Source organism: Sceloporus undulatus, chromosome 1 (genome assembly GCF_019175285.1).
Source record: "Sceloporus undulatus isolate JIND9_A2432 ecotype Alabama chromosome 1, SceUnd_v1.1, whole genome shotgun sequence".
In the NCBI taxonomy this organism is placed as follows: Eukaryota; Metazoa; Chordata; class Lepidosauria; order Squamata; family Phrynosomatidae; genus Sceloporus; species Sceloporus undulatus.
The window spans coordinates 207,810,496-207,826,593 of NC_056522.1; the positions used below are offsets into that span (position 1 = coordinate 207,810,496).

Consider the following 16,098-nt stretch of genomic DNA (forward strand, 5'->3'; position numbering starts at 1 on the left):
ACACTGGTTTTCCAAGGCTGCATCCACACTGCAGAAATAATCCATCTTGAGACCGCTTCAACCGCCCTGGCTCAATGCTAGGGAATTCTGGGAACTGCAGTTTTGTGAGACATTGAGCCTTCTCCATCAGGGAACTCTGGTGCCACAATAGACTACAATTCCCAGGATTCCATAGCATATGGCAGTTATAGCAGTGTCAAAATGGATCATTTCTGCAGTGCGGATGAGGTCTCTATCTTCAGAGACACAGCCCTATTAGCCTGGAATATCATTTCATAAAAGGATCTTGTAGCACCTTTGAGACAAGAAATGGGTGGCATGGTCTCATAGACCTAGGGTGCATCTACACTGTAGAAACAGTGCAGTTTGGCACCACTTTTAACTGACCTGGCTCCATCTTACAGAATCCTGGGATTTGTAGTTTCGTGAAGGCACCTGCATGCTTTGGTAAAGAAAGTTAAAGACCTTGTAAAACTACAGTTCCTAGGTTTCCATAGGATGGAGCTACAGCATTTAAAGTGGTGCATTATTTTTACAGCGTAGATGCGCCATGTGTGAAAGACGCTGTAGTAAAAGCTTTGGTAGACTTGCTTATTTAGAGGTAGACCATGTTTACAAAAACTTAGGCTGCAACTTCTTTCACACAGTCTCAAACGTGCTATAATATTTTTTGTGGGTTTTTCAGGCTATGTGGCCATGTTCTAGAAGAGTTTCTTCCTGACGTCTCTTCTAGAACATGGCCACATAGCCCAAAAAACCCACAAATAACTATGGATGCTACAAAATCCTTTTGCCTTCTGTATTGTTTTCCTTCAGGCAAGGCTTAAGAAAGATAAGAAAAATAAAAAGGCCTGTTGACTGTAAGCTAAATTGTGTCTCATAGGGGAAAGTTTCACTAATATATAATGCTTTTTATAGTATTCTAAGAATTCCTGATTCTTATACTCCATTGAAACTATACAGTTAACACTAGCTTATTTTAGTGTCAAGAAAAGTACTGTATCTCTAACTTGACTATAGAGCTAATGAATTTATTTGATTTGTCTTCAGAATATCATGGTCTGACTATAGTGCTGTTTTGCACACGCTCATGTTTCCTATGTAAAATGTCTAGAGTGGGTCTAAGTGAAACAAATATTTGTTCCACGTTTACATAAATTAAAAATGTGTAAGTAGTAAATAATCATTACCACTAGAGAAAGAGCTTTTCATACAAAATTTATTTTCACGCTTTTATAGAAATATCCACAGGTCATTTTAAGCCATGATTTAACATTAGATGTTAGTAACAGTCAATGTATAAAATGAATATATAACAGTGATGTGACTTGAGATGACATTTTTCCTTTAAGCCGGCCCCAATTCAACACTGCATACATTTGCTCTTTTTGACCAGACATCAGTCATAATTGTGGGTGTTTTTGTTGTGTTTTTTTAAATGCAGCAGTGTTTCCAAGTTCTGTATTTTCAAGTGACTAAGTCAAAGCACAAAGATGGGATTTGAAATGATAAGATGCTACCCACCATACATGCTGCCATAGTGACCTTGTGTAATCCCTATTTAAATGAATAGGGTTGGTTGACATAGAAGCAGCAGGTTTTGGTGGACAACAGTGTCAGGCATTAGAACAATAACTGACAAAATAATTTTCACATTTAATAAACACCTTTCAAACAAATTAAGATTTTGTATAAAGTGTGCAGTTGAACAATTGTTTGGATAACAATAAAAATGGAATGTGGAAAACTGAAATTAAGAACCAGAAACCAAACCTTAGAAATCACTTGTTCCAAATAACGTTTTGTGGTATGTCTACAGAGCACAAGCATCCTGGTTTCTTAGGGTAAATATTTAAAGGTTTGCATAGTTTTCATCCCTTCTCAAACATATTAAAAGTTTTGTTTATATTTCATATACAGTAAATGTTACAGCACATTTATAATTCTTTCTTTAACAGTACCAACATTTTTAAAGATGTAGCTTTAAAATACTGCACATACTGTGTTACAATCACAAGTATTAAACAGCACAAGTGTGTGGAACTATACTTACAATTAAAATTTAGGTGTTTAGGACATTTACTCAGTAGTCTTAAGTTGGATCAGTACAGATCCACAGTTAAATTTTGGAGCTTATTTCTTCTTTCAAGTGCTATAGCATCTGCAGTAGTTAAATCTTGTTCCAAAGCCAGTATTAGAAAATCTTTCCCTTGTGTCAATGAATACTTGTCTTATTTTCTGTTAAGTTAGTCATATAAAATTTTTATAGATAAAACATCTGTAAGTATGCATTAGTGCAGTTACTTAGAAGACAACAACACTTCTCTACTACATAACCAGAAATATGTAAAGAACAGCTTTCCTAGAATGTTTTAGTCATTGAAATTCAAGGGTTTAATTATTGGCACATGTGGTAGAAAGTGTTCATTTTTAGGCTGCAATCCTATACACACCTACCTAGGAGTAAGTCTCAATGAATTCAGTGGGACTCATTTTGGGGAAGGCATCTACAGGATTCAACTGTTAATAAATCTGTATTTGTTTATACACTATTGCGCACCAGTTTTAAAATCCATTTTAAAATCTTTGGCTTAACATTTAGTCCAAGACAAAGATTTATAGTAAAAATAAATATATAAGAATGACTTACATTATATACAAAAAAGTACAACGAGTATTCAAGCTTTAAAAAATAAACCTGTGTATATTTGGTGTGAGCAATGGTTTCACACAAATTGATTTTTAAAACATTACTGAAACATGACCTATTGCACATATACGATCACACTAATTACCATGGGCACACGTGAGTTTTAGGAGAAGGAATTAGCAGATTTAGTGATCTTTCATTCACCTGAAAAACACAAGTCAGCACCACTGTATACACTTGTAGTTTTATGGGTAGCAGAGCTGTAATGGCTTAACTCCCTCCCTTCCCCACTTTAGAATTGGAATATACCAAAGAAAAAAGTGATTTGCAAAACATTTAGGCTACCATGGAGTCTCTATTGTGAAAGATCAGCTAGTCTCTACAGCCATAGAACAAAAAGGATGGCTTACACATGAGTATGATGTCCAGACAAAGTTGAACCTCAGCACCTGTCATTTAGAAATGAAGCCATAAAAATTGCATCAGCTTTTGAGCATATGGGATGGGATACAGGCTGACTTTGTTCCCATGGAGATTAACAGGACTAGCTAGTCAAGGCTAAATTTAAGGCCCCATTTATTTAAATAAGAACTATGTGCAACTAACATAGCCTAGATCCATCATATATATTTTAACAGGAACACACACACCTATTTCCGGAGGAAAAACCAAATGCACCAAAGCCTTACAAATGTAAAGGACACTCTTATATTCTGATCAGATATAAGGTTTGCTTTTTTTTTTCTGGGGTGAGGAGGTATCTCACAAAAAGTTTCAAAATCCAAACTACCATTTGTTCCATGAAAACGGAAAGACCCCAAGACCTTTGCTGCAGATGAAGGGGAAAGACTGAGTTTGAGCCAGGACCTATTAGAGTTCAGTTTTCAGTGACAAGGCTTTAGCTGTATAATGTGGAACAATAAGCCCTGGTTGTGTGCAGAATTCCTCTCACTCTGAATAATCACAATCAGCTTCCATGTGTCTGAGAATCAGAGAGCTTGGAAAAGCTACTTTGTTGGACTGTAATTCCCAGAATCTCCCAGCCAGCATGGCTGCAGAATACTGGGAGCTACAGTACTAAAAGGTTGTTTTCCCAAGCTCTGTTTAGGGTTGGGGGGAGACTTCCAGTTTGTGGATAGGATGTTGGTCAGCAAGACAACCTGAAAGATTTGAAAGCCTACTTTTCATTTTAGACATTCAATAAAACCTCCTCACACAAATGTGAGGAAATGCAAATCAAGCTGCAAAGGCAATCTAAGTGGAAGAAGGAAAAAGAGCTCATAAAACTCAATCACACAAGAGTCTCATACTATTTTTAAAAAACCCTAAAACAATGCATGGCAAGGCACTACTCCAAACCACAAAAAAGTAAGAGTTCATGTAAACTGGTTTCCCCTTCCACCATTCAAATAACAAAGACTAACAAATTGAAGTACAGGAACATTCCAAGTTAGGAAAATGGATCTCATGATCTTTCATTCAGGTTGGAGTGGGGATCATGCTGTTCAGTAGAGGGCAAGGGAGCACTCCAGACAGTCTGAGGGAAAACCTAATAGGAAATTCAGACTTAGAAGGTCAGACATAACACATAGTTCATTCTATGGCAGGGATCCCTAATGAGCCATATGAGGATTCAGGTTACTTCAGCTGTCTTTTGACTAACACTAAACAACACTGAGCACACACATCCAGTTTCACCCTGCTGGCCACAAATGGGCTGTTTTTCCCTCTCTGAAGTCCACTAGCTGCCATTGTGTATGCCTTGCAGAAGGGAGATGACAAAGGATCTAGTAAGGCAGCCAGTAAGCAGCCAGGAACATAAGTACAAAAGATGTGCTGGAAGAAAACAGATCCACTGAGAGGGCCCTGGACAGTTTTATTCTGTAGAAAGAAAGGGGGGACTTTTCTTTGTAACTACTTCTGAAGACTCCGCTCTCCCTTTCAAGATAAAAAAGCTGATTATTATATATATATTTTTAAAAAGTGGACATTTTAAGTAAGACACAGAAATTGGTTTAGACAGGCTTAGCATTTTGATCTGTAAAACAAAACAAAAAACTTTGATATAAATCTACAAAAAAGGGGCAGCCATTTTTTATACTAGTCTTCTTCCATTCATCCACTGTGTGAATCAGACACCTTAAAAGCCATTTTTAAGTCTTCAGTACAGGGTGTGTGGAGATTTCCCCCTAGGAATAACTTTCATTTTCATTCCACTTTGTGATCCATTGTTTTTTCACTTTAGTTTTTCCATCTTTGATCTGCCTCTCCTCTTTCCGAATTCTTACAGCATGGTAGCGGGGGATGCTGTCATCGTACCTGGAACGCTGGAAGAATCCACACTACAGCAGGAGGGGAAAAGAAATACAGATTTCAGTACGTGTCTAGTCTAGTAGAAGACAAATTGTCTTCCTTTGAAGAGAGAGGAAAATGCAAGATGTGAAACCTCAGACATAGCGACAGGCAACAGCAAACAGTGCAATCCAAGCAGAAAAATCTTCCATTAAACTCAGGATCTCATAGAGATACAGAGAGAAATGTATTTTGAGCTATGACGTTGATGCTTTCTATCCAGTCAAGATCAAGGTGCAGTTTAAATTCTGGATTAAAAGTCCAGTATTAATGCCCTCCTCAATCATGAAAACAACACTGGTAGCTGCAAATTGGTCCACCATTGGCCCTATACTCAGTTTACATGTAAGGGCTAAAAATGATTGGGATGTGAATGCTCACATAACACAAACACCACCACCACCACCACACACATACAAACAAAACCCTGTATACACTGGATCTGCCAGCCCGTGTCTTAAAGCAGTGATCTCTATCACATGGAAAAGGTAAGTTGAAAACAGATTTTGTTTCTCCGTTTGGCAAGGACAGATATGGAAGGGGAATAATAGGGCTTCTAGCCTACACAGGACTAATAATAAGCAGAACTCTATTCCAGGAAATGCCCAGCTATTTATGAACAAAAGGCATAAGGCCTTTCCCTTCCCTAGTCCACTATACTGCATAGAACTTGTGACAGGTGGGAGAATAAGGACTGGTAATGAAGTCAGTGGGATGTAGTGGTCTGAGTGTTGGACTAGGACTCTAAAGATGAAGATTTGAATCCTCATTCAGCCATGGAGATCCACTGGGTGGTCTTGGACAAAGTCGCACTCTCTCACCTTTTAAGGTAAACCTCAGAATAAATCTTGCCAAGAAAACCCCATGATAAAATTACTTTAGGTCAAAAAACAACCTGAAGGTGCACAGCAACAAATTCACTGTGCCAGCCTGGGCAGAGCAACCAGGCCTCCCTTTCACTCCCCTAAATACATTCACAGGAACATTTCTGCAGTTTGACTTGATGGACAAAGTTGGTCTTTCATGAAACAGTGGCACCTGATGGGGTGAGAATATTTCTTGCGCAGGGCTGAGAGGCAGTTAGGAGTAAAGTTTGGAAGCATTACGTTTTGAACTGTTAACTCCCATAATCCACTGGCCATACTGGTTGGAGAAGATTGGGAGTTAGTGTCTGAAAAGGTTATGTTTTCAAACTCTTCTTGGAAGAAGCCAAATTACCCTATACATTTAAAAAATTAACAGAGAGAAAGACCAGCCTCTCACTCCACATTAGGCTAGAGGAAAGCTGAAGGGGAAAGAAGCTCTCTCACTCCTTTAGAGTGCTGCCACAGGACAGCACAAAATGGTTCTTCTGGGACTGAGGTACCTCATTCCCCTTGTATCAGACTAGGAAGCACTTGGAAGTGGCAAGGATCAGCCTGTTGTGTGAGGCAAGAGCTGGCCTTCCCCCTCATGGCTTATAGAGGCACAGCAGTGGCAACAGATAATGGCTGGTTAATAAGGCATCACCTAAATCAGTGTTATTCAAAAGTTGTAGCCATTGGAGGGAGACTGGGTTGGAGGAGAATGCCATCAGAGAACCATACAGCAAACGCCTGGAGCAAGATTCTCCAAGCATTATTCTTTTCCATTAAAAAGTGTGCATTTGTTTGTCTGATCCTTAAAAGAAAAATGCATCTCCCTGCCCTGCACACATGGACAACATGCCAACATTTGGTGGTAGCACTAAGTCCATCAGTGGTGGGGGTAGGATACTATAAACCAGTGTTATAGATGTTTGTATAGGACAATTTAGGTTTGCCATGAAGGTTCACAGTGAATACTGTCAAGAAATTCTGCTGGAGGGGCAGAAATCTTACTGACAGCTTTATCAAATCTTTTAGCAGGTTTGTATTTATTGATATGTTTTCTGGAGCTTGTAAATCTTAGAACTGATGCTGAGCATGGTGCTCCTACCTTCTTGGGTATTTCAATATCCTTTATAATTACTATACAAGTCCCTCCCTTCCAAAAACTGTGGGCTCTTCCTGTCTATGTAGCAGGAGTGGGTAACTGGGGAAGGCTAGGGTGCTACATTAGCCCCCTTTGAGAGCTCAGAGGGATGCACCTGCTCTTCATGGCCCCCAAATGCCTCAAAGGAATTGGGAGTATTTTCACCATATTTTAGGTGTTTTTCTTTTTTTAAAAAATCAGTGGATGTTCACCTTATGTACCCTAGTGAACCTTTTGGAGCCAATTCTTTTGTAGGGAAAAAAAATCCAAAAAATATTTTTGACCAGAAAGGGGCAGGAGGCCTCTTTGGAGGCATTCTAGAGCAAAAATAAAAAAATAAAAACGTTAAAAGAATTTGGTTAAAAATGTTTTTGAGTCACAAAAACAACCTTGGGGTTACCCATGTTATATAGAGGTAATTTTAACAGTAACTCAGGAAACTGAGGACTTGTAGGGTTTGAGAGAATTTCTCATATATAAAGGCATGCTTCTGTGTTTCTGGTATAACCCATGGTTCAGAATGCTGTGTTTCCTCTGCTTTCTAATGCTGCTTTTAATGCTCCAGGAATCCAGAACTTGCAGAGCAGATGTCATGTTTGTGTTGTCTCTGTATCTTTGGGCTCTAGTAAGATGTATCCTCCCCATCCTGCCTTGGACGAAGTTACATCAATAGAGACTATGTTCAGATCACTCCTATATTTGTCTGAGGAATGATTCATTTTCCCCTTAGCTGTTAACATTTCAGCCTCTTCAGCCATAATGTAGCTAATGGGTTGCTACCCCCCCCCCCAATCTTGCAAGCAGAATGAATATTTTTACATATGTAAACTCAAGAGTTGCAGGAGCACAAGGTATCATGCAGTAGCCAGGCTTCAGAAGAGAAATATATGTTCAAGAATAGAAATAATAAGTAAAAAAAAATTTCCAGTAAACTTCCCACAAAAATTGAGAATCAAGAGCAGCCTTTTACTGGAAAAGGCAGCAACAGCAGTAAAATCTTTTGACATGCATTAATGGTTAATAAAGCTATTTAACATCCGAACACAGGAGCTTCTGCAATAAAATCAATATGTATATACTGAATCTTGTTTTATAGAACATGGCCCATATTGTATTGAATCCTCAGATTGATTATCAATTACATACGTAGGCCACATTACAGATTGATTTACTCTGTACATGTCTTCTCTGAGAGTAAATGCCATTGAACTCAATAGAGCTTATTTGTGGCGTTACAGCTTTAACTCTGTGTTGGAGTGTGGCCAGAGAAACTGCTAATTTAACTAACAAAGGCACGTTACAGACGGGCCCATGAGGCGCCGTAGTTACGCACAAGGGGTGGTGCTTCCTGACGTGCCTTGCCCCTCGCATGTAACGAGTGCATCAAAATGGCGGCACCGCCATTTTGATGTTGTGGACGTGTAGCGTCCGGACTCCGCAAGTGCACACCTTGCGCTTCGCGGCGCCCCTTCCAGCGCGCAGGAAGAAGCACCATTTTGGCGCTTCTTTCTTACTGCGCCCGGGAACCGTGCGGTTTGGCTGCTGCGGTTCCCGGACGCAGCAACTGGCAGTGGTGCGAGACCGCCCGTTTTGGGCAGTCTGTAATGCACCATATATTGCTTTATTGATCTAGTTGGCAAGGCCTATCAACAAGTGTTGGAAGAACCCATAGACAGTTTTATATTTACATTTGAATTTACATTAATTTTTGTCACCTTGAATAGTGTCACTGACCACTAGTATGAAAACAAGGTACGTGTTTTTAAGGCTACAATCCCAACCGTATGTGCCGTCAAATTATTTTCTATTAAAATCAATGTAAGCAAAAGCTTTTTTAACAAAGAACACTGAAAGATGTTCTTGCTTCAAAACTACAATGTGAAAGTAAAAGCTAACTTAGCCAGAATGTTTATTCCCTAATTAGGTACTTCCCTTCTGCTTTCTCCACATTATCAACTATCATTCAAACAAGTGGTGCAAGAGAGACTCAAAAGACTATTTTAACTTCACATATGAAAATGCTTTCTCCCCCAAGGTTAGAGGGATGGCATTACCAGGTTTTTTACTGTTTGTTAAGGCATGATAGTATAGCTCAGAATTTCAGCTTCATGGAAACATTTACCACCTCAGTTTATCTCTAAATAGCTACTGTAGAGTGACTGCATGTTGGGGAGGATCCTGGGCCAATTTCGTGTGGGGCACAGCTCAAGTCTCATATAGTCATGAAGAAAGGGGGAGTGTATCATCACTGCTGTTACATCACATTGCCTTCAACTGTCCTAATTTGGCAGGGACAGGCCTGAATATTGTAATTCTCTGTAGTCCCACTTTTTCAGCTGCTTTTGAAATTACTCACTTTCTCTCTCCACTCTCTTCTTTTGTCCTCAACTTACTTCAGTTGCTGCAAATTGAATTAAAAGTGCCCAAAAGTATTCACTGAATTAACACAGCGGGGAGGGGAGTGGTGAGGATGGACATAACTCTTTCCAATAGATACAGGCAAAAGCAAACTGCTTCTTCTTCCCCTAGCTTGTGTGTTCTTCCTCATCAATTACTTTTGCCATTTTGACTACATTGTGACATTGCTTAGCAACATATGTCCCAGTTTTATCTGTGACATATTGAAGGGTATGAAATCATTGTGGGTCAGAACCCTCTGCCCTATTAGAAATCGCCTGGACGTCTACCAGCAGATCCGAGTCTAATTTCCGTTTACTGCAGTCTAAGACGTATCCTATCCTTTCCTGCAAGTCATAAATTGAGATTGATAGCAGCTGGCAAACTATGTTATAGGAAATCTCATCTGATATTACTGATCTTTTTCATGAGAAAATGATCCAAAGAGTCCTTGGAACACAATATGAAAGCCACCAGCTTGGCTACATTTAGTATTCTTTCCTTTTTCATAACAATTTTTGGAAAAAGGCCCCAGGGGTATATTCTGTTTTCTGTGTTCAGCATCTAGGTGCCAACTTTAAATAAAAAGCTTTCAGAACATCAAGGAAGAAAGCACAAGTAGGCAACTGTTAAGAAAGAAAACAATTGACAAAAGAACTTTCGTCCTCGTGCATCGAGAAAGGGATTATAAACAATGCAAGCAAGCAAAAATTGATATTTCAAAATGAGGCAATTAGTGGAACAGATGCAGCAAGCTTCCAGTCATTAGCCACCGCAACCAAAAGCATATCCCGCAGCTAATAAATCCAAACAAAAAAATTGATCAATTACCAATTACAGAAGTAGATCAATACTATGCATCAGAAGTAAGCCTCTCTTTATCAGATGGCTGAGTATGGATCTCAGCCTTGTGATATTTGGCATCATAATGATCTTTCTTATCTCTCTTGAAGAAACCACACTATAAGGAAGCAAGGCACTTTAGTCAATATTATGGGCTAATGGGGAAAAATAAAATAAAAGGATGAACCAGATTGCTTTGCATGTACATTTAAAACATTTTTCCGATTATCTCACAACTCTAAAATAATATTCCAGGTTAATAGATTTCCAGCAGGACTTTTCCATAGCTATCTTCTTGACTGCTTTAATCTTTCATTTTCATAGAATATGCATTAGTTATCAGTAAACATAATATCATTATTTTTTAAAGCCTGACACGTATGTTCAGCACACAGGAATAGCACACTTGAAAGAATGTACCACTTGCTGTATGTACTAATGGCAATACCCAAACTCAATGTTCTACACAATCTAGTGCTGACATTATAAAGGAATGAAGAAGTACTGCATGCATAAATATAGGCTAGCATCCTGTTAGTAATGTATGCAGGGGCAAGTCCAATTTATGCCTATGTCAGTGATTTTTCTGGTTGGTAAAGAGGTTAGAACTCACTGCCAACCTTGTGGTATAATGATAATATTCCCTCACTCCAAACCCCCTTTTGCCTGCTTGCAGCCTCTCCCCAACATGGCTATTTTTACTGACAGGTTGACAGCAGGGAGGCAGTGGCAGAGAAGCATCTAGTAATGTTCCTATAGCTGGACACACACCAATGATGGCATTCTCTGGGACCACCAAGGACCATGGGAGATCCTGGTCACTGTGCATCCAACATGGGAATATAGCTGAGTTGGATGCTTCTGTGCTGCCCAAATTCTGCTCTCCACCAGCCAGTAAATGGCCATGTTTGGGGAGGATTGCAGCAGGTAAAAGATGGGGTTGGTGGTGGGAAAGCAGGTATGACATTGCTCTCCTTGGCAGAACTTTATGCTGCATCACCCTGATCAAGGAGCCCAGCTGCCATTCTGACTGTGCATTTACAGCTACCTCCTTTAAGATGTAAAAGCTTTAAAGAAATTATCAGTTGATAAAAGATTTCCAACAGACTTTATATATCTTTTATTTCAGGCAAGTCAAGGTCCAGGCTTCAAGTAATCTGAATAGCACTGACAGGGAAGGAAACACTGAAACATGTACACAGATCTCCCATTCCCTATAATGTCTTGGCATCTATATGTACATGAGGATATGAGAAGGAAAGAAATATCAAGTCTTATGAGAATTCCTCTACACCCATACATGCATCTTCACACTGGGAAAAAAGGTAATGTGTGTATGGGAGAGAGTCAGTGACTGAATAAGTGATATAGAAAGAATTAATGGCCAGTTTCAAAATCTTGGCCTTTACAGACATGTAAAGAGTGACTGTATGCTAAAGGTTAATCCCACCTAGACTGTATCATCTAAACTTATATACATATAACGTATGGGTTTATCTCTAGCAGTGTCTGCCCAGGAATGAATGGGTGCTGCTAACAGAATGAACTCCCTTCTCCTCTGCAGCCTGCAGTATATAATTTTAGATGATACAGTCTAGGTGGGATTAACCTTTAGCATACAGACACTATTTACATGTCTGTGCACTCCTCATATCTACTATGCATAGTTTTTACTATTCTGCTGCCATTCATAGATTTTTGAAATGCTACTGTTAATCTGTTTCTCTTCTGCCCCTTTAAACCAGGTGTGGGAATCATGTGATCTTCCACATCTTTTTGGATTGCATCTCCCAGCATTGTTATCACTGGTATGCTGTCTAGGTGTGCTGGGACATGTAGTCTTACAGCACCTTGAGGGCCATGCAATTCCCACTCCTGCTCTCACTGATAGTGATGATGATTCAAATTAAAAAAGAAATGGGGGGAGGGGTCACACTTTGCCATCTCTGCCCTACACTAAGCTAATGGTGGTCTTTTTCCATCTGTAAAAAATACTTAAAAGGTAACTTGTTAAAACATTTCAAACAATATGTAAATGGATATTTAACAAATATCAAAATAATATATCAGTAAAATAACTCACCTTCCATAGTAAGAATACCAGTAGAGCAAGCATCAACAATCCTGCAAGAATGGCTATTAAGATGATCCACCAAGGAACCCCTTTATATAATGCTACAGTCTTTGCAGGAAAGACAGTGACCCGTACCTACCAGAGAATAGGAAAGTATATAGATGTTATTGAGGAGGGCAGAATTTCATTAGTTCAAATAATGTGTTACAATTTCCAGTTTACTGCCACTTTCCCCTTTCCTCCTGTGCTCCAGATGTATTAGACTACAAGTCTCCATATCCCCAGTCAGGAAATTTACTGCTGGAAGCTCACTTGAAAAAAAATCTTGTTTTTTCTATTCTTACACAAGCATTTCTCATCTAAAACCTGGCTACTCCAGGATAGCTTCTGCTGGTGGTAAAAGCAGTCCAACAGATGGCCCTTTTGCACTGCCTTTTGCCTTTTGATGGCTTGGGAGTGCGGCGTTTACACGCCACATGCTCCCAAGCTGCTCAGAAGCCACCTGGCCATTTACATGGGGGAGGCTTCATGACACTCAGGCGGCTTGACATTTACATGCCACTGGAGCATCATGAAGCAGGCTTCTAGCTGCAGTTTGGCAGCAAAAGTGGCTTTTTGCCACTCGAAAAAGAAGTGGGTCTTTGCTGCTCCTTTTTCAGGTGGCTTCAAGGCAGACTGGGGTCACAGTGTGAGGTTGCTGCGGCCCCAATCTGCTTTCGGAAGGCACCCCTTCTGGCTGACTTTTTTGGCTTAGAGGGCCAAATGCCAGACTAAAGAAGGCTGCCTTTGAGCTATCAGACTATAGCGGACAATGCTAAATCTGCTCAGTTAATTTCTTATTAGCATGTAAAAACAGAAGTGTTTATTTTTAGTTCCCATCCACACTTTTGGAATGTGCAAATGCTTATTAAAGTTCCTGTATGATGTTGCTGCAGAGAGGAACATGAATGTGTACCTTAGAAGTGTAGAAAAGACAGATTGGGGGGGGGGGGGGAGAGCTCAAGTTTTATTATGAATCTGAGAAATGTCATTATTTCTGAAGCAAGTCACTGATAACAAGAAAATGCACTCATACTGTTGAGCCTCAACAGAATATTGTGACATGATGCATGAATCAAGAACTTCACTAACAATATCACAGAACGCAATATATGTCCATTTGGTATGACGTGGTCATATTCATACTGAAGTGAAATATACAAGCATAAATGAGCTATTTCAATGCCCTACTGGTATGATCAATACTATACATCAGAAGTAAGTCTCTCTTTATCAGATAACTAAGCATGGATCTCAGTCTTGTGGTATTTGGCTTCATAATGATCTTTCTTATCTCTCTTGAAGAAAGCACACTATATGGAATGGAATTTTAGTCAATATTATGGGCTAATGGGAAAAACAAAAAATAAAAAGATGAACCAGATTGCTTTGTATGTACATGTAAAATGTTTTTCCAGTTATCTCATCTACAGTAACATTCCCAGTTAAAATGATTTCCAGCAGGATTTTTCCATAGCTGACTATCTTCTTGACTGCTTTAATCCTTGACTTACACAGATTATGCATTAGTTATCAACAGACATAAAATCATTATTTTAAAAACCTTAACACTATGATAGAGTGTTTAGATTGTGGGGGACAAGACTGGTGTAACCTAATCTGAGGCGAACCATTGTTCTGGTCCTAGTAAAATACACCATGTAATCTTGGGACCAGTCACTACCTCTCAGACTAGCTACCACAAAGGTTTATTGTGAAGATAAAAATGAGGAGGAGAACCTCACACACTGCCTTGAGCTCTCTGGAGGGAAAATGGTATATAAGGTTCTCAGGACCAACAAATAATATGCCAATACTGCCAGCGTGGCATAATCGTTTGAACACTGGTCTGTGACTATGCAGAATAGCAATAGCAATACTATGTACATTTCTATACCACTTATCAGTGAACTAACACTCCCTAAGCAGTTTACAGTCTGTAAGCTAATTGCCCCCAACAAGCTGGGTACTCATTTTACCAACCTACGAAAGGGTGGAAGGCTGAGTCAACTTTGGAGCTTCTGGGATCGAATTCAAAACTTTGTGGCTGCAGTACTGGCATTTAAGTACTGTGCCACCAGGGCTCCTATGTAGAATGGGATTCGAATCCCCACTGGGCCATGAAAACCCACTGGTTGACCTTGGCCAAGTCATAGTCCCTCAGCCTCAGAGGATGGCAATCACAAACCCCTTACGAAGAAATCTGCCAAGAAAACCCTGTAATAGGGTTGTCTTAGTATCACCATAAGTCAGAAACGACTTGGACAAATCAACACATAGTGTCTTAGCCCTCTGTAATGTGTTTTACCAATTTTCAATAGCAAAACATAAAGGTTTGTCTCCTGGAAATGTAAGATGGATGCCCTTTGCAAACCATCTCACAAAATGATGAAGTCCTAGAGTGCTAGGAGGTGACAGCTAATGAATTAATATTTTGAGGCTGGAGTGATCAGTCATTTAGAAGTACTGGTTTGGACAGACTCAGTACATCTCCTATATAGATACACTTTCTAATGTATAAAACATATGGTCATCATAATAAAAGTAATGTTACAGACTCACATTAGTAGCTTCATTTGCCAGTTTAATATTATCTGCAGCAGCAATACTGATTGAAGCTTTAAGAGGAATGTCTAAATAGTTCATTTTGGAGTACTCCTGGTGAACAGGGTAGAAAAAAAGAAGAAACGCTTTCATTAGAAAAAAAAAGAGAGAGGACCCAAATCTATGCTGAATAAATGAGCAGAACATACCTCAAGAAAAGTGCTATTCCACAGTCTTGAACGCAGCATTATGGATGCTTTGCTGTCCAAGCCTTGCAAGGGGCATCTTATGTTGACACATTTTGCCTCCCCGTTACATTCCTGCATTAAAATACACCAAACTTTTATAAAACTGTATACTAGAAAGTAGATAGTCAATGTTTCTGCCAAGAAGGCCTTTCTATTAAGATAAGATAGAAAGACTAGCAAAACCATGTTCTACACAACTATCCTACAGCAGAAGCGAGAATCTGAAGCAAAACTGACACCAGTAGAGAAAAATTGGGGAGCATTTCTTCACCTCATTCAGTTCCCTTCTTAGACTTCTTTTTCCTCCTCCTCCTCCTGGGAAATTAAACTTTGGAGTTTATCACACAGAGGGCAAATTGGTAAAATCCCGTGTAGAAATGGTATTTAAAATCCGGGTGTTGTTTGTTAGATGCATTGATGTGAAAGAGAAATAATGCTAAAATAATCTGAACGGAAAGCTACTCTGTACTTTTAGAATTTAAGGAAAGTAAAAAGAAGCTGGTTTTGGTGACTCTGTGTTTTGGTTATTCTCACATTATTTCTCTGTCACATAAACGTCATCTGAAAAACATCCTGCAAATGCAGTTTTTTTCAACTTTCTGTTTGGGTTAACCCCGAATGTCATCTGAAAAACAACCCACAAATGCAGGTTGTTTTCAGTTTAAATTTAGTTTCTGCACAGGATTCGTCCATTGTGATAAACTCCTATGCCAGATCCAGGGCCAATGCAGTTTGCAGCCATTTGGGGGGCATGCCCAGGGAAATGGGGAAGCTCAATTCCATTGACTGAAAGCTTCTCCTAAATCCACTCCTGGCATGCCTCCATTTTTCCCCACTCAAGGGTAACAGAACTTAGGTTAGAGAGGCAAGGGCTGCTGAGATTTCTCCATGCTCAAAGAGAGATCCACTCTATTTGTTGCAGCATGGTATTTTAGATATGGCAACCTTATTCTATTCCA

The 16,098-nt window shown here is 39.5% G+C and overlaps 1 protein-coding gene across 4 annotated transcripts in view; it reads right to left on the minus strand.

Annotated features, from left to right (window-relative positions):
* Positions 1–1,201: 1,201 nt before the first annotated feature.
* Positions 1,202–16,098, minus strand: part of ITGA6 (integrin subunit alpha 6) — an 89,561-nt gene continuing 74,664 nt past the window's right edge. For 2 of the 4 annotated variants that reach the window (XM_042461106.1, XM_042461079.1), the window contains 5 exons: positions 15,101–15,211; positions 14,910–15,005; positions 12,318–12,443; positions 10,223–10,352; positions 4,856–4,992 (listed from right to left, as the gene is read on the minus strand). In XM_042461106.1, the coding sequence (XP_042317040.1) occupies positions 10,245–10,352; positions 12,318–12,443; positions 14,910–15,005; positions 15,101–15,211 (441 nt within the window). In that variant the 3' untranslated portion in view covers positions 4,856–4,992; positions 10,223–10,244. Of the gene's footprint in view, positions 4,993–10,222; positions 10,353–12,317; positions 12,444–14,909; positions 15,006–15,100; positions 15,212–16,098 lie in introns of all 4 variants that reach the window. The other 2 variants (XM_042461087.1, XM_042461097.1) reach the window with 1 other exon arrangement.